Raw genomic sequence first — 17,832 nt, forward strand, 5'->3', positions numbered from 1 at the left:
CAAGCCCCCAGACCCCCATAGCTCGCTGCGCTCGAAGGGTTCTACTTTCAATCTAATCTACCTTCACGGTGGTAATCCCTCGAGGGCTAGCGGAACATTAAATACAAAGCAGATAGAAAGCAGATGGAAAGGACTCATATTCGATGTTAACAATGTGATATATATGACAACCTCCAACAGAGCAACAGTCAGTCATTCAATTATTGGCGACAAAATCACGAGGATGTCCATCAAACATCAACAAAAGCTTTTCCAAGCCCTTTCTGTCCTCTCCAAGCTTTTCTAGTCAACCCTCAAACCCATCAAGCCTTATATTGTTACAAAGCCAAGAAATCAAAAAAAAAAACAAAAAAATCTTTTTCTCATCCGTCTATTCGTCCGTCTGTCCCTGAAATCCCTGAAATCTCTTCCTTTACATACTACCTAGGTATTCTATATGATTTTTCTTTGTACCGTACCAGTAGAGTCCAGCCTACAGAGTCCACCTAATTGCGCTTTGGTTAAGCTTATCCTTCGCACTCCATTATTTTCTGGGTGCTAACACACCTTATAGGTTTTTACGCGGGACATCGAACACTCAGCATGGATCCCCCAAATCCCCATCACATCACATCGTATTGTGTCGGATCGTATCATTCATGATGAAATTATGGGGTGATGAAAACAAGATAAACAGTGGCCCTGATAAAGCTGTGGTGGATCTTGGTTGCCTACCTACGTACACAGCGAGGTTCACATTTACATTTACTGACAAATGCATATATTTCAGTCAATGGAGAAGATCTCCCCAGATAGGTATGCATACATGTAAGTAATACCTAGAGATGTATGTGTATCACCCTATCTACTAGCTCTTCTCGTCGCAAAACCCAACATATTCTTAAATGGCGATCCGTCAGACTAACAACTAAACCCCCGAGACCATCCCCTTGGCGCCCGTCTTGCCCGCAACCCGCTCATGCGTTCAGCGAGTGCAGTCAGTGTCTATCGTTTCCTTAAAATACGAGAATACCTAGTAAAAATACATCGTGAAATTATTTATGATCACTCGAGTAGGTTACTAGGTATATACCATCAGAAGCGTCGACAGAAAGGTCTTCGGAGATCCATACCTAGGCATCATATCATACATACTTGGAAACTTCAAAATAATCTTACACTTCCCCTAGCCAAATTCACTCATATCACATACCTACATTGGTAGGGGCCTAGTAGGAACCTAATAGTAGGCGCCTGATACCCCTAAAAATTATCCTTCCCTTCATCACTTCAGGGTCCAGCCCTAAATTAATCCCCATATCCTATCCCCCAAACCCCCATCACAATCTTCTTGCCCTCTCCCCCTCGACGCCAAGCCCGCCTATCTATTCATTTATCAATCAATGCAAGTAACTACCCGCATTCCCATTCCCGCATTCCACTTCCCATCCCATTCTACCTCTCCCACGTTTCACCATCGTGAGTGCAAGGAATGTGGACATGTAGATTATGACGACACTTCATTTACATCTATAAAAGGGATTAGATACCGTGGCCTTCATCTTCAAAGAAAGGGTCGAGTTTTCAAGCGCTCTTTGAACAAAAGGGTAACCTTAAAGGGTGATACACAATGTAGAATGTATTATTCAACCTCCCGGTGTCAAGAATATTTCTCAAAATCGAACAGATAGATAGTGTTGTCATCACAACATGAAAAATCACTTCTCAAATCATTTCTCAAGTCACATCAACTGCCAAGAAAATCTAAGTTCAATACTTTTTCATTGTTTGTAAAAGAAGGAATGTCCCGTTGTCTAATGTGACAATGAATCCATCCACTGTAATTCATGCTTGTTTAATTTAAAAACTCCATCTATGAAGACCGGTCATCGTGGTATTGATTCACCACCAAAAAATGCCGCAAAAGAAAAAGCAAAAGCTCAATACCATAATTCTCCCATTTTAATGCTACCCATGTAATGCAAACCACTCCTTCTTCCCATAAACACAACTCAATTCATTTACAAAGCAGCTGCAACGGCAAAGACGGCTCCAAGGGCAAGTGCAACAGATCCGGTAAGGGATGCTGCACCACCGGTGGATTCGGATGGGGAAGAGGATGATGATCCAGAGGCAGATCCTGAAGATGAGCCAGATGAACCGGATCCTGAGGTGGATGTTCCAGTAGCACTTGATCCAGCTGAGGACTTGAGGGTAGAGGCAGTGTAGGTACCGTTAGTTGATCCACCAGCTGGGGAACCACCGGCTGAACCTGTACCACTTGGGGAAGCGGCACCTGAAACAGCAGAGATACCAGCACCCATGCCGGTAGGAGAAAGACCAGAGCCAGAAGAGGCAACAGATCCTCCAGTAGCAACAGCTGCAACACCACTGGTAGCCTTGGAAGAAGCAGTTGATGAGGAGCTTGATGTAGTGTTGGAACAGCTGAGATCGAACAATGGGGTGGTGCTCAAAGTGCTACCAACGATACCGAAGGATGGAGTAACAGATGAGGCAGCGTTTTGATCTTGAAGAGTATACCAGTACATGTTGATCTTTCCGAAGTTAGGGCATCCAACATCATCCCAGTATGTCTTGGCGTTATCAGCGCTTGGAACTCCATCACCGGCAGTAGCACCAGTAACAGGCCATCCGGTCTCAGTGACCCAAACGGTCTTTCCAGTAGCAGATTGTGTAGCGGCCAAAGCAGAGTTGAAGAGAGACTTTCCTTCACTGACTCCATTTGCCTCAGTATCTTGGAAGTATGGGTAGCTAAATAATATGTTAGTTATGAAATAGGGTTATTGACAGGCTGCTAAACTTACGCATCCATTCCAACCCAGTCAAGGGCCTCTGCGACAGCACTGTTTGATCCGTTGACCCAAGCGGTCCAGGTGTCAACATGTCCAATGGAAGCTCCACTCAAACCAGTACCGGCAATTGCTTCTCTAACTTGTTTGATATAGTCGACAAGGTCGGCTGGGTTGGCACCATAACCAGATTTGGCAGCAATACCAGTTGGGGAGTTTCTGTACAAATCTTCGGATCCTACAGAGATACCAACGACTCGGCTAGTGAAAGCGGTACCATATTTTGTGATGGCTGCCTTGAGAGCGTTGATCTCGGCAGTGACGCCGGCAGCTCCACCGGATGCCCATAAACCAAGGAGAAGGGTTGTGTCCGAGGCAATAGCCGCAGGAATGGCTGAAGTTGGCTCGGTAGTATCACCTTGCTTTAAAGATTGTTAGCATGGAGGAGAATGTGAGGAGTATTTCCATCAACTTACGAGCATAGTATATAATCTAGCAGAGGTGAAACCAGAGGTACCAACGAGAGAGTTGGCAGTCTCGAAAGCATCTTGGAAATCAGATTGAACTCTGTAAGAGCCATCTGCGTTTGTTGCACCATAGTTGAAACCTTGGTTAACAGCACTTGCAGTGGAGAGCGAAGCCGCAACGGCGAAAAGAGTCTTGGAGAGCATGATGAATTATTATGGTATTGTTTGATTGTTTGATTTTGATATGTTATTCGAGCAAGACGTATGATGTTGTTATAAACTGAATGATGAATTCCACAATTAAGAGAGGATAAGTCGAAAAAGTGAATTGATTATGATGAGTGAGTGAGTGAGTGAGTGTAGAAGAAGTAAAAGTCGATGGAGGATAACGAGTGGTGTGGAATTGAGTTTGGAGGTGGTGGTGAATTAAGAAGGAATACCTAGCAACTATCAACCTTAAAGAGAGAGACTTGGAATGATTGAGGAAAGATCTCGAGTCTAACGAGTGTTTGAGGATCTTAAAGAAGGAGGAATGAGAGAGATCTGGAATGGAATAGAAGGAAGAGAGAAAAAGCTTCAATTACATATTATTATTTATTGGGGAATCAACCTTGTAAGAAAAAACTGGGGGGGGAAAGGGAAGGAGGGAGGGGATGGAGGATTGAACGTGCAGTAAGGAGAAAAAGCAGGGGACGTGGGTGAGTGATGGGTGAGTGGATGGTGAAGGTCTCGAAGAGGTCTTTATTACCAAGGTTGGTTGGTTGGTTGGCTGGATGCTTCGTTGCTTCGTTCCTCGTTGCGTGGTTGGACGAACCATCGAAAATTGCATCGTACCTGACAGGTCCACGGGTTGGAACCTCCAGCTAACCTAGTACAGTGGCTGCCAGGATAAGCAAGAGCCACTTCTTTCGATTTGGTCCATTATTTATTTCCCATCCTCCAATCAAACGTGCTTCCTCAGGGGATTTCCATCTGTGTATTTCCTTTTCCGGATTAAATCCAATGTCTGCCATCAAGACCTCGTACAGTAAAGTTAGGAAACACGATCGATGCCAAGGGGGAAATTCTCCTGCCGGTTTCTTGGACATCTGGGGCAAAAAAGGAACGAATCGTGCCAAGTTCCAAATGGCTCCAGAGTCCAAAGGGAGAAACATATCCGTACTCACATCCGTGCCGAGACTCTGGCCAATGAAATTCCATCATGTACTACCTACCTAGGTTGTATGTAGGTATTTTACATGCTTTGGGACCTGCATTAGTTTTGCGTTGACTGCTTCATCGCTGCATAATACACAGGCAATGAGTGCCCGAGGTACAGTACAGTAGATGTTAACATCAGGGGAAAGGAAGAGAGACCAAGATGATTACCGTCCAAGGCCGACAAAGACCTATAGATACAGAGCAAGTATTCTTGGCCTACATCGCCGCCCTCGTACAATCCTCATTGCTTCATGATTCATCCAATTGTAATGGTTTATTTTTATCGTCTACTCCAACATCGAGAAGATTGACTTCCTACCTACATGTCCATCTTTTCGTATAGAAAACCTTAAAATAGAAGCATGACATCCAAGGATAGCCAAAGAGAGCAAAAACAGCCTGCTCATCAATATTTGATCGATTGCTTCGTATCCATAAGCAGCAAATCATACACACAGATACCGGGAGGTGGTCATTACCACGTAGACTTGCAAACGTATCTTATCGATACTAGGTAACCAAATCATCCCTCAAGCTTTCTTGGTATTCCTTGGATACACAGGACAGGCTCACCTCACATCTTGTTTTCAAAGTATAAAACAAACATGTTGATTGATTGCATTTAATTCATTACACACACTCCTTTTGCTTTCCATTAACAACTCAATCAATAAATAATAGCTAGCTAGCTAGCTTGCGTCGTCATATATTTTCTATTTTTACTTTGCTTCCTTTCCTTTCCTTTCCTTTCCTCTCCTTTCCTCTCCTTTCCTGATTTGCCTTCCGTTGGAAGTTCGAACATCTTCATCTCGGAACGGGAATCACGAAAAGATCCAGTCGTTCTCGAACCTTGAAATGTCTTGTGTGTCAAATCTTTTGCTGGGGCACTTCCAAATCACGTTCATTTGGAGAAATCACAGACAGGATTCTAGATGTCAAAAATACAACGATATATAAACAGCTGTGAAACCCCTTCATTTCATCTTTTCTATTCCTATCATATCGTATGACCTGGGTAATCATCCTGACAATTTCCATTGTATTTATTGTATGATAATTGATTTTGTTTGCATTGGAAAATCTCCAGACTCGGAGGAAGGACTCAGAAGAAGGCAATCGAGAATTTCTCAAATAGTCCAGACCTCCTTTACCACCCACTTCTTCTAGATTCCGTTCATCATGGATTGATGAATGAACCAACCATTGTTTACTCGGTACTACCAGTATGGATACATGAGTTGATTAGTTTACCCGTGATTCCACAGTTGCGACCTGGTTCTGGCCAGGAATTTCCCAAGGGAAGCTTACCGAGGGAACGACATGGAACTCCCCCTGGAGGCAATGTCAAGTGAAAAGTTAAACACGCAGAAGTTACTCCATAGAGATTGATGATCTACTGTACTGCCATGCATGGATGTGATTGAATTTGATTACGACGACATCAATACTCGTAGTTTGATGAGATAATCTACGAGTATAAATGTGAATATGAAATGAACGCATAGCATAAAATGTGCAAAATTTCAAGGGTGGCTCTCTGGAGTGCCCTGTACGTACAGTGAGATGAATTGATTTATTTTGGGATTGTTTGTTTACGATCAAACAATCAACAAACCTCTACGTAAAGCAGAATGCGATTGACTACCATTCTACAGAATGGTTTCTCGTTTTTTCAATGGAAAATTCGACTCGAGCACGGTAAGTATGGAATTCTCCAACCCATGAATAACTTTCTACGCCCACCAGCCCACCAGTGCACCAGTGGCCCTACAGTTGATCTGACTAATAACTTTAGACTCTTCTACACCTTTTCCCGCAAAGATGGTCTTACGCCGAACAACCCTTGGCAACCCTAACATCAGACTTTTCGACCTCAAATCCTCCCTTTCTTCTTCCGTGGCCCAAGATATTTAAGTTATTGAAGGCCCAAAGCACATCGGAATATCTTCTTAGCGCTGTGCTTTATTGCCACTGCAATCAATATGCGGATAATGAAGAGTTTTCATCTCATACAGTAGTACTCAGATTCAGGTTGTAAGTCGCGAACCACGATGAGATTTTGCCTTGAATCCATTTATCCAAGCCATCTGTGGAAGAATCGTCGCAACGCTATGTGTCGATCAATTGGCTAATTTCGTAATTCGGTATCACGAACGACATGTCCCGGCTCGAGACCGGTACCCCATTGTCAATCTATAATGTCAATGCCCCGCGTTCTTGGCTGATCTCTTTTCTTTTTTGCTCGAGGGGTGCTGCTTTGATGGTTACAGAATCGAGAACCAAGACAAAACGCAAAGTCCAGACACATATTTCGGCTTAATTTGGATGAAGCGATTCAAGCTTTCAATCCATGTTGCAAAACCTCAAGATGTCGAGTCATCTTATCTTCGAAACATCGTCTTATGAAAGCGTGCGTTTTGGTGGCTTCAGTTCGGACGTGAATAGACAATGAGTAGTACTCAAAATCCCTAGCCGTATGATGTGAATAGCACATTTTCACGTGATATATGTTCACGAAAGTGGTTGATCGATCCATGAGAACCTTCGTTGAATGAGACTTCCATCCGCAGATGATCGTGTCATCTCTCTTGAAATGGACTATGACTCTTGTTATGTCCAGCATAACCTCTTTCTTCTTGCTATATATATACATTTATCGCATTGTCGACCTAGCGGTAACATCCTCAAACTACCGGAACTCTCGGAAGATGGGATGGACAACAAATCTTCACCATATCATATAATATGTTCCATTAGGCCCGGGAAATCCGGAATGCGATATGCAACAAATGATTTTGAAGGATTGAACAGTCTTCAAAGTAACTGCCACCGGAAGGCTCGGGGATGCGACATGCAACAAAATATCTATCAAGTCTTCTAGTTGCTGTCCGGTGTTTACCCTTCCCATATACTAAGATTCTTCTCGGGAAGTTCGGAAATAAGGGGTAAAAGAGAAGCAGTTGTGACAAGAAACAGCATCATTCTGCTATTGACTTTCATCCATAAACCGGATTCTTCGGATGAGATGTGCAACAAATATTCCTCTGGATGTGGTGATAAGAAGCGCTGGATACGATTGGGTATGCACATCTTTGAACTTCTTGGAAGGAGATCTCGGGTAAGACAAACACAAGAAACACCTACCCCTTTTCAGTTTGATTCTGGCACTTTTCCGGAAATTTCGTAGGTAAGACATGCAACAAAAATCTCTTCGTGGTGGTAACGTGATGCCCTGTATTAATATGTATATATCTACCTGCTCCCATTATTGAGGGATTCGTAAGTCAGATTTACGAAATAACTCAAACGACTAGGAATCTAGAGCAGGTAAGATGTGCAACCAACGACCTCCTCGAATCTTCTGGAAGGGATTGCCTGTACATTCATTCACCTCGGAAGAAGAATCTGCGAAAGTGTATCCAGGAAGCATCGTTCTAAGCAAACATTAATTCAATATCATCGGAATACCTGAAGGTGAGACGTGCAACAAGACTCCAGGTGAACACCTGGCTTTCCATCGACTGCATGACTGGATAGTGGGAAGCCTTCCTTCCTCTTAACTTTTGGGTGGAGGGATGGTTTGAGAAGGAGAAAGAGGGCGACTTGCAAGTTATCGGTGGTCTTTGAAAGTCGGTTTGGATTTTATGAGGGGTTGATATTTGGGCATTCAGGGGGGAGGAAGGGGAGAAGGCGGACGAGAGATGTTGGAGTTATGGATAAGTTATGTTCTTTGTTTTTGGAATTTTATTGTCGGGTGCTTATGTGTATTGTAGTTCAATCTCACACTTCATGTTTGTGCGCCGTTAAATTTCTTTTGGATTTCAAATTTGAAGATGATATATTGTTTCTTCCACGTTAAAAGCCCATGCCAAAGTTGTAGAGCGGGCTTGAGACAATACAGAATGATTATTTTGAAATCTCTAGTCTGGCATTTCAAGAATATGAGAATTGATTTATTGATCTATGATGTCTTATTCTAGATATTGTAAATTCACCATTTCTATAATATCTTGATGCTCGTGTGTGCATATTTATCCAATCCATGGATATTCTGGAACCTGTTACCAGTCCCCTTTACACTTCCTCAAATCCACCCCATCAACATCTATCCATTAGAAGATATACCTAAAATTCTCATTCTCCCTATCTGTCAAGTCTGCAAAAGCAGTATCATCCAAATCCCTCCTTCTCCTTTCCTCCTCATCCTCATCCGCAAATTCATCTCCCTGCCCCTCTCTCGCCCCACTCGCCACATCAATTCCCTGCTGCAAATCCCTCTTCTCGTTTTCCCTCTTCAACAAAAATCTCAAAATTATAATCAACACGGCTTCCGCTAAATGCGCCACAATCATACTCCATATTCCCAATTGATATTTCGGAGCCTGAGAACTCTTATAAAAGAACGGACCGGAAATATTCCCCACGCAAAGACCTACAAAAAGTGTCGCGTTCGTGAGGATCTTCTTTGTGTGGCCCGCGGTATTGGCCGACAGTACTGAGAGTAATAATACAAAAGAGGCATTGTAGGGCCCGGTTAGGTAATACATTATGAGACGAGGAACCTGGTGAGTCTGAGGCAGAAATTGAAGTCCGAATGCGCCAGTGATGTTGGGGAGGAGAAAGATGAGGATCATGATACAGCGGTTATTGGGAGGTAAGCGATCGTTGAGGAAGACGCAGAGGAGGATGCTGAGGGCAATGAGAACACCGTAGGGGATTTGCATGATGGTTGTTATCACTTTTATTTGTTAGTTGTGATTCATGTATTTATTCATGATTTTTTGACAACAGTCGCAAGGAAAACGAACAACAAAGAAGAAGGGGAAACTTACAAGTTGAATATCCAAACCCTTTGATGATCAAGGTACCAAAATTGCTAATTCCTCCATTTGGAATATTCGCCACAAGTCCAATCAAGAAGAACAAATACGTTTTGTAATCTCCCGCCCATTCTTTTACCTGTTTCCATTTGAAGGTTTTATTTTCCACCCCCGTTTGATTTTCCCTCAATCTCTCCACCGCCATCCGCTTCTCATCAATACTCAACACCCTTGCCGTAACAGGACTGTCAGGTAGGAAGAACCACAAGACAATTCCCCATATACAACAACAAGCTCCGACGATCAGAAATTCATATTTCCACGACGCTAAAGACCCGCGGATATTCCCGATCCCGTAGCCAATGAGCCCTCCGAGTGCAATTCCCACACCGTTGGCGGAATACCAGAGGCCGATTCGGATCGGTTGCTCGCGTCGCGTGTACCACATGGATGTAATGATCATGAAAGAGGAATCACTACAGCCTTCTGCGGCACCGGAGAGGGCGCGGAGCACGGCAAGTTCGGTGAAGTTGCGTGCGGCGGCTGTTGAAGGTCAGCGATATGAATCACGAGGGAGTGGGCTTCAGCCTCAAATGCAAGAGGAAAAAGGAACTCTTACCTTGACACATCAGAAGAGCACCCCACATGAAGATATTGAAAGCGAGGTATTTCGCGACCGGAAACTTCTGCATCAAGTAATTGGTGGGGAAGGCCCAGGCAAGCCAGCCAAAATAGAAGATACTTGAAAGCCAGGAGTATTTTGTCCCTTCGAGATGAAGGTCATCTTTTATACCAAAGATAGCGGCATATGAAAGAGTAGTTTTATCGATCTAATTCGTGTAAGCAATTGTTTTGTCATTGCTGGGGGGGAAAAAGAAGAAAATCAAAGTATGAGGAAGAAAGTATTGACATACATAGTAGAACATATAGCAGACAGCTAAACAAGGTAAAATGACCATATCGATTTTCTTAATCAATTTCCTCTCTTCGACAGGATCAATCGCTTGATGTAACTGTTCCGTATCTTGGAATAAAGCAAGAGCTGTATCGCCCTCTGGCTGTTTCCTCTGCGATGGCTTCCATGCTGGCAATGAAGATTGCGGAGAAAGGGTGTCGAATTGAAGATTCCCTTGTTGAATTGGGGGACCCTCGAGATGAGTTACTTCTCCCTCTCCTTGTTTATTTTGATCCATGGTTCTATTATCCCTCTGTCTTAATTTCCTGGAGAAGAAGGGAAATGGCAAAAAGTGAAAAGCCCCTCGATACGTGACTTTTCGAGACGAATTATGTAGTGGTACCAACAATTAAGTAGAGCTCAAAAGACGCGCGATAAATCAATCCTCGTCTCCACCTCATCGGCGTTGAAAACTTGACAATGAGCGAGCGGTTAAACAAAGGCAATGTAATCGGCAATTAGTATTGAAAATCATATAAATTGAGTAATTCCCCATGTATTATGTGGAATAGTTCGGGGTGATGAAGATACGAAGCTAACATATGGAGCGTCCCCGCGGGGTATCCTGAACTCCCGACTGGGGGAGAATCTAAAGACCCCAGATCTCCAACCCCGCCCTTTTCCGACAGTAAGTTATGAAGATTCTTGGTTGCTTGCATCATTATGCGTCGATTAGATAAATGTTTGTTTATCCGTCAATCAATCGAGGAAGGTTACGCGCGAGCTTGGTAGAGATTGGCTAGATCGGCTAGTTATCTCTAGATAGGTATTGTCAAAAATTGAGCGAGCGGTAGTCATTGACGGGAGAACACTAGAGTGGGAGAGTGGGATGTGGGGGGAAATGTGTTGTTGAACTGTGGAGTATCATTTATATTCCCTCGTGACCTTGAGCTAGATTCTTACCTAGCCCCTAAACATGCACGTCGTCAATGGATGAAATAAAAAATACCTCTAATTTCTTTGCTAGAGGAAGATGGAAGTAGCGCACAAGACATGTGTATTATTCGCGAGTCATATGTGCTTAGAACTCACCACGGCCGTTGACATAAGATCATCTCTCACAAATCCACGAGTTGGAACATTCAAAAGGAACAAGAATGACTATTCAGTCTGTCGTATTTCCATACAGAATAGAGTAAACCAAGCTATTCCTAACTTGAGGCGCCATGACGCTCCGTTGGTCCTCATGGAGGCACTTCTGTAGAGGCAAACTAATTGTGAACGATTTTTTATTTACTAGAACACCACAGGTAGAAGATTCTAGAGCACTCATGAAAAGCACGAGAAAAAGATACGCGACGGTGTGCAAACTCAACTTAATTTGACCCTAAAAGATTACATACAAAGATAAATGATAACGGCAATTTGGTCCACGGAATAATTGTGAATGCTGAAAGCAAGCAAAGAAGTTCCATTCATAGCATTCACTTTTGTCTATAGTTGTAACTCCATCAATCCATCCCAGGTAAGCGTAAGGAGATATCGAAAATCCGCCCATCAACCATAAGCAACATTAACAACTCCCATAATTTCATGCATTCGAAATCAGTCCTTCGTTCATGATTCATAAAATCACATGTCGTCTTCCACCGTCATGACCCAGCCTTCCAAATCCTATACTCATCCAGATAGAGGTGCCTAGTTGCATCCACAGCTCAAAAATCCACTAGCATGATAAAATTTCCCTCCATCCATAACGCCCGTTCCAACACAAGTTCCCACACTCTGCACACCCTGCTGCGCGACTCCCAAATCAAAAGTCTGAGTAACACCACCACTACAATCGGTGACTCCTTTCCAGATACTATAGGTGCAAGCCGTATCAGCCGGGAAAAGCATGATACCTTGAGTTAGGATATTGACGCAAACACCAGCGGTGATGTTTCCTGAGAAAACATTAATGCCGCATTGGGATGGGGATTGGTAGCCTTGGTAATAATCGAGTTTGGTGGTGAGGCTGGAGCAGGTGGAGACTGGGGAGGTGGAAGCAGGAACGGGTACCGGGGAAGCGAGGACGGCGGTGAGGAGAGTGAGGGGGAGAATGGTCTGAAGATTGTTAGTGTGCATGTATTGAAATGGGGGAAAAGGGATGGAGACGAACTGTGTAGAGCATTTTGATTGAGTTTAGACAAGGATGTAGTTTGGGTTGGTTGTTTGGATGATAGTGATGTTGATGTTTGAGTTTGAGTCCGAATGGTTCTGTGTGGCAGTTGTAGTGGTTATCGAATAAAACTGGAGTTGGATATAAGGTGTTATTGTATGATGAGGATAATCGAAAGCTCAAAGCATAGAGCCAACACCAGTATATATAGTTCTCACATCCTATCTCACCCCATCTCACCTTCGCCCCTCAGCACCATTACCAAACCAAAATGTCAAGCAACGTTGAATCAAGAATGAATTTTCGTCCCACTATTTGTGAGTAATACGACATAACATGATTATACAGGGTCCTAGCCTTGTTATTTACATACATTCTTGACGCTTCCTCCACGCAACACAGTAAGATGCATGAATATGCAGTTCGTGTCTTCCCACTCTATACGATAGCCTGACAGGTGAAAGCACGGGCCGATTGGAACTCACGCTGTGAAGCACGAGAGCCTCGTACCATTAAAATATTTCCTCAATGATATCAAGACCAGAGGGCGTCAAGAGGCGGGTTCCGAAATCGTGGTTGACTTGCACTAGCATTGACAGAATCAATTACATGATCATATTATTTTTTCACATTTGAACATGTGTAATTGAGAGGGGAAAAGAGCAGGATGACGTAGGTATGTTGGATCGAAGCCATACACATATTGACTTCAAATTCCAGCTTGCATACTGAATGCGTCGTGGAAGCTTCCAATCTACAATTATCCATGAATTTTGATAAACAATAGCGAATCAATTGAGCGAGGTTCGTTCGCACTGGTAATCAAGTAAAGTAATTCTGCAAATCAACATACCATGCTGAAGATTATTTTCAGCCCATGGACTCGGTTTTGCATAGCTGTGTCTCATCGATCCCTAGCAATATATCTCGTATTGAGTAGGGTATTTGACAGCATGGAAAAGTGTTTCCACATTCGATTATCTCGGCATCGAATACTATCCGATAGGTTATTCGGATGATATTGATGGACCTGCATATGTATAACACTAGGAACTGAAAATGAAACGTAAGTGCATCTCAATCATACTCAATAATGTTCTGCAAATCCTAAAATAAGATGGGTGTCCGATTGTGTTGTTCTAGAGCATAGCCTATCTACAATAATGATAACCATGAATGCATGGTAATAATGTGAAGATGTGAGGGGTGTAAACGTGGCTGATGATGACTGACTTAAGCGAATTTATGTTACCGGATTTTCAACACCGACCGACTTTGAGGTTACATCGTAAAACGTCCCGCGAAACGTTCGGATTTACAAGCCCCAGGGTCCCGTTCCGTAAGCATTGAAGAAATACAAATAAACATATAAATAGAAACAATCCGGAACGTCCCGGTATTTATGAAGAAATTCTCGAGAATCGAGGAATGCTGTCGTAACGTTGCTCGCGAGAAAAATTCGTAAAGATAGATAGATAGATAGATAGATAGTGGTGTAGGATGATAAAAATTCCAATGAGTGATAAGAGGATTGAACTTTCCCATAATGCTCAAACATATCGTATATCTTTGTTGACATAATAGTAGATTGTGATAAAAATAGTTGATAGGACTATTCAACTTGTTGATTGATACAATGATCTGCGCCGAGACTTTAGCTACAGGAAGTTTTCCTATCGCGGTACGGGCCGTGCATTGCATCACATAAGGAATTGTTGAATCAATTGATATGTAATGTATGGCAGACCACTCGGTCATATAAAACCGCCGAAGTCAATATTGAACATGAGAAATTCAGAAGATATCGTGTTGTTGAGTTGTTGTGAAGACGTGGGATGATTGTTAAGCGACACAGACATCTAAGTGGGATGGATATCTTGGCCCCTCTTTAGCTTGGAAGTAAAGATTCCAGCAAAAAAAATTCAGCTCGTATGGTTCGTTGATGGAAGCAGCTAGAAGAATGAAAGATGAGGGTGTTACTTGTGATGGTTGATTTATACCGGAAGAAGTGCAGATCACTGTGTTACCATGGCATTTGACATCAAGCCAGGAAGCCGTTACACCTTCCAAAACGCCACTCATAACACTTGATAGAAATTGTACTTACTTCTAGAACCCTTTTTGTCCGTGCGAAATATGAAGAATGAGACCAGACTTGCATAACATCATGTTGTGTGGGTGTCCAATAATTGAGATTAGCAGACGAGATGTGAGCTTTGAAGCAAGGTCCTGGAAAATAATCCACTGTATTAAGTGAATTCATTTGGATAATTCAGATGGTTGAATGTTGCAATGACTTGACTGCTTTGAAGATCTCCGATGGTTGAATGGTCTTCATATACCGGGCGATTGGAATTCAGTAAGGAAATGATTTTCATTGTCAGAATACAATCCAGACTATGGGAAACCCTGCATTATTCGGCATGTTGTTGAACATTGAAAATGAATATATTGCATCGTGTCTCTGTAGTGATATCACTATGAACGCCAAATTCTTCGAAAAAATTACATACTTCCAATCCTCGCGAACAATCATGCAGCTCTTCTGGCTGTTGTACTCATTAATGTAATTTTCTTACCCTTTTTCTTCTTCCCTTGAGGTGCTGGTGGAGGTGTAGCACTTGAACTACTTTCTCCGTTCAAGGACGCCGCTTGAATTTGAGCAATCAATGCATCATTCTCTGCTTGAAGCTCTTGTTCCCAACCCGGTAGCCAACCATCGTCCGCATTACTATTGTACTGAGGATGAAGATCAGGCGAAGATGGTGTCACCAGTGTCGTTCCCCAAACAGTTCTTGGCGCAGGAGGGCTCGTAGATGGTGAAGCTAACGCTCCGAAAGAAGAGCCTTGACGTGAAGTCCAGGGAGGAGATGCATCGATCGGGTCAATAGATGCTGATGCGAGCTGGGTGTAATCGATGTCGGAATAATTTGCCGGGGATATTTCGGGTTGCTTCTGTCTAGCCGTGGCCCAACGTGCATTATCCTCTGCTTTTTCAGCACGTTGTCTATCTTTCTCCTCTCGAACCTCCTTGTCCCTATTACGTTTTCTTCGTCGCTCAATATCCTCTTTGAACTGATTCAAGATTTCCGGTTGAACAACATCAGTCCAATTGCATTCCAAAAATCCTACTTCGCAGCCAAATGGTAAATGTGCTAAATATTTGGTTCTTTTTCTCAATTCATCATCCATCACGTGAGTGGATACTCGTTCGACGCGGGGAAGTAATGTTGAAGGAAATGATGCAAAATTTCCAAATGCTGATTTGAGAATTCTGATATCGAGGGGAGCAAGATAATAATGAAGAAGAGCTTGATAAAATAAATATGGGGCATCTGAATGTCTCTCATTTGTTTGGGCATTCTTTGGACGTAATTGCCTGTCGGTTTGTTGCATGCTCCCTGAATGGGATTGTGAAGGATCTGAGATCGGAACAGGATTGGACGAAGGTGGTGGTGGAGTCACTGTCGAATCCAATTGGAAAGGAACAGCTGATGGAGATAGCGTTGAGGTTTGCTGGACATAATACATCTCTGGAGAATTTTCATCGACAGGATTGAACTGTATGGGTTGCCTTTTGGGCTTCTTCTCTGTTGGCTGACTTGGTGGAGGTGGCGGTCCACCAATACCTTTTACTTTCTCCTTCGCATCGTTTACAGAATTGACCGCTTTCCGAGTCCACTCGGGTTCTTCTCCAAACATCAATTCATCCTCATTCTCTTGTTGTTTCAATGCCTCGATTTCCAATCCAAATTGTTCTATCATATATTCCTCACTTCCTTTCATGATTCGAGCATAATCCGTAACCTCGGCAGCGAAATACCATGGAATATCTTCCGATTTGTCGAGTACATCCGCACCATCTCTTGGCAGTGCCAAAGTGCTTCCAGGTTGTCGCATAACTAATCGTAATACCACATCTTCTCCTTCACGAGGGGCCGGCCCTTCTTGTCCAATATACCATCTGACGGGTCTCGTTTCTGAGCTATAGACAGTATCCCAACAGATTGGACATGCCTTCCATCGAGCCTTTTTCTCCGGTAGAGGATTTGTGTCGTCGGTTGAGTGCATGTAGCGAATGAGACATGGTAAACAAAAAATGTGTCCGCATTTTGCCATTCGAGGAGCTACAGGATGCGAGAGACAGATTGGACATGACGTATCTTGTGATTCGGCAGATGCAAGAATTTGAAGAACATCATTCCAGTCTAAAGGCTGGTCTGCGAACAGAGCTTGTTGCTTGTAATCTCCATTTGGCCTGACTATAAATCGGTAATTGGCGTGAATATACCTAGCTTTATCACTAGAATGATGACCAGATCCAATTCCATATATATTCCCACGTCTTGTTCCTCTTGCGATTGTGTTTCGATAATCCTGTGGCCTAGGTGGAAGAGCGAAACTCATAAGATGTGTAATTGATGTTTGTCCTCTTCGACTATTGGCATTTCTCATAGCCGCCTAGCAGTATTAGCACCACTGATTGACTGTAATCTGCTTGTGAAAATGAAATATCCTAATCATCTGCAATGAGCTGATATTTTGTACTATGCCAATTGCTTGCAATCTACCACTGGAACAGGAATGCAAATAATGGGAACGTGAAGAAATGTACGACTTACGGATTCCGCCATAGCATCCTCATCCGCGAGCCTAGGTTTCTTGGAATTTCTATGTTGTTTTCGTTGACTTTGGTTGTTTCTAGCAGCCGCAGATACACCACTTGATTGACTACCAGAGCGCCTTGTATTTGACTCGAAACTTGGAGATGTGATTTGACTCTGCTGTTGTTGAGTGGGATTATGTGCGGTATTGAGAGATTTTCCACCAGGCGATGACGCGCTTTGCTGGACGGGGTTCATAGTTCCAAGTCTATAGATATGGAGACTTCTCAATGTTCCAATCCAGGCTTGATAATCAAATGATCCCTCAGGCTGGGAATTTGATTGTACGTGTAAGAGGGAAGGATCAGATGATATGATATGGCTCCAAGTGGTGTATCTTCATATGTCCTATGGTGACGTCTGGTTGCTTGATAGAGTTGTTGCACTTTTCAATGTTCTCGATCCGATCCGATTTGATAATCGTCGGTCCCTCGGATAAGACAATTGCTCTTGATACCTATGTAAAGCTGTGGTCGAAAAGCCGGAAATATAAAGTTAGGGTAGAACGATTGGACAAAAAGAATGAGATGGTAAGAACGGGCAAACTCATAAGACAAAGTAACTTTACTATGAAAAGTAAAAAGATCCAGGTAGTTTGATTTTGGAGAAGATTTCAGGCGCCACAAGGACGTTGTTGATAGATCTGGAGGACAGGAAGAGTCACTCCAGATTACTTAATGAGGAGGGGCGATTTGAAAGTTCCCTCAATGTTATCGGTAGGTAATCTTGTAGGGAAACATTAGAGACATAAGGCGCAATTAGACCGACCGTTCGTCATATCAGCCAGTGCCCTCTACTCAGGTCAGGTACTCACAAATAGCTAGGTATGTATAGTG

General features: G+C 43.1%; 4 protein-coding genes across 4 annotated transcripts; all 4 read right to left on the reverse strand.

The window, feature by feature from the left end:
• Positions 1–2,000: 2,000 nt before the first annotated feature.
• Positions 2,001–3,460, reverse strand: EAE98_010494 (uncharacterized protein; the record flags this gene model as incomplete). Its single annotated transcript, XM_038958115.1, has 3 exons — positions 2,001–2,751; positions 2,805–3,211; positions 3,266–3,460. The coding sequence occupies 3 exons, from the start codon at positions 3,458–3,460 to the stop codon at positions 2,001–2,003; spliced, it is 1,353 nt and encodes a 450-aa protein (XP_038805475.1).
• Positions 3,461–8,568: 5,108 nt separating this feature from the next.
• EAE98_010495 (uncharacterized protein) lies at positions 8,569–10,469 on the reverse strand (the record flags this gene model as incomplete). Its single annotated transcript, XM_038958116.1, has 4 exons — positions 8,569–9,194; positions 9,289–9,819; positions 9,896–10,106; positions 10,191–10,469. The coding sequence occupies 4 exons, from the start codon at positions 10,467–10,469 to the stop codon at positions 8,569–8,571; spliced, it is 1,647 nt and encodes a 548-aa protein (XP_038805476.1).
• A 1,003-nt stretch (positions 10,470–11,472) lies between these two features.
• Positions 11,473–12,344, reverse strand: EAE98_010496 (uncharacterized protein; the record flags this gene model as incomplete). The annotated part of the gene is made up of 2 exons (XM_038958117.1): positions 11,473–12,277; positions 12,333–12,344. The coding sequence occupies 2 exons, from the start codon at positions 12,342–12,344 to the stop codon at positions 11,870–11,872; spliced, it is 420 nt and encodes a 139-aa protein (XP_038805477.1). The 3' UTR covers positions 11,473–11,869.
• A 2,373-nt stretch (positions 12,345–14,717) lies between these two features.
• On the reverse strand, positions 14,718–17,650 carry EAE98_010497 (uncharacterized protein). Its single transcript, XM_038958118.1, has 2 exons — positions 16,955–17,650; positions 14,718–16,793 (listed from the first exon to the last, which is right to left on the reverse strand). Exons 1-2 carry the CDS (start codon positions 17,192–17,194, stop codon positions 14,865–14,867), a joined length of 2,169 nt encoding a protein of 722 aa, XP_038805478.1. The 5' UTR covers positions 17,195–17,650; the 3' UTR covers positions 14,718–14,864.
• Between the last annotated feature and the right edge of the window lie 182 nt (positions 17,651–17,832).

Source organism: Botrytis deweyae, assembly GCF_014898535.1.
Source record: "Botrytis deweyae strain B1 chromosome Unknown BDEW_037, whole genome shotgun sequence".
In the NCBI taxonomy this organism is placed as follows: Eukaryota; Fungi; Ascomycota; class Leotiomycetes; order Helotiales; family Sclerotiniaceae; genus Botrytis; species Botrytis deweyae.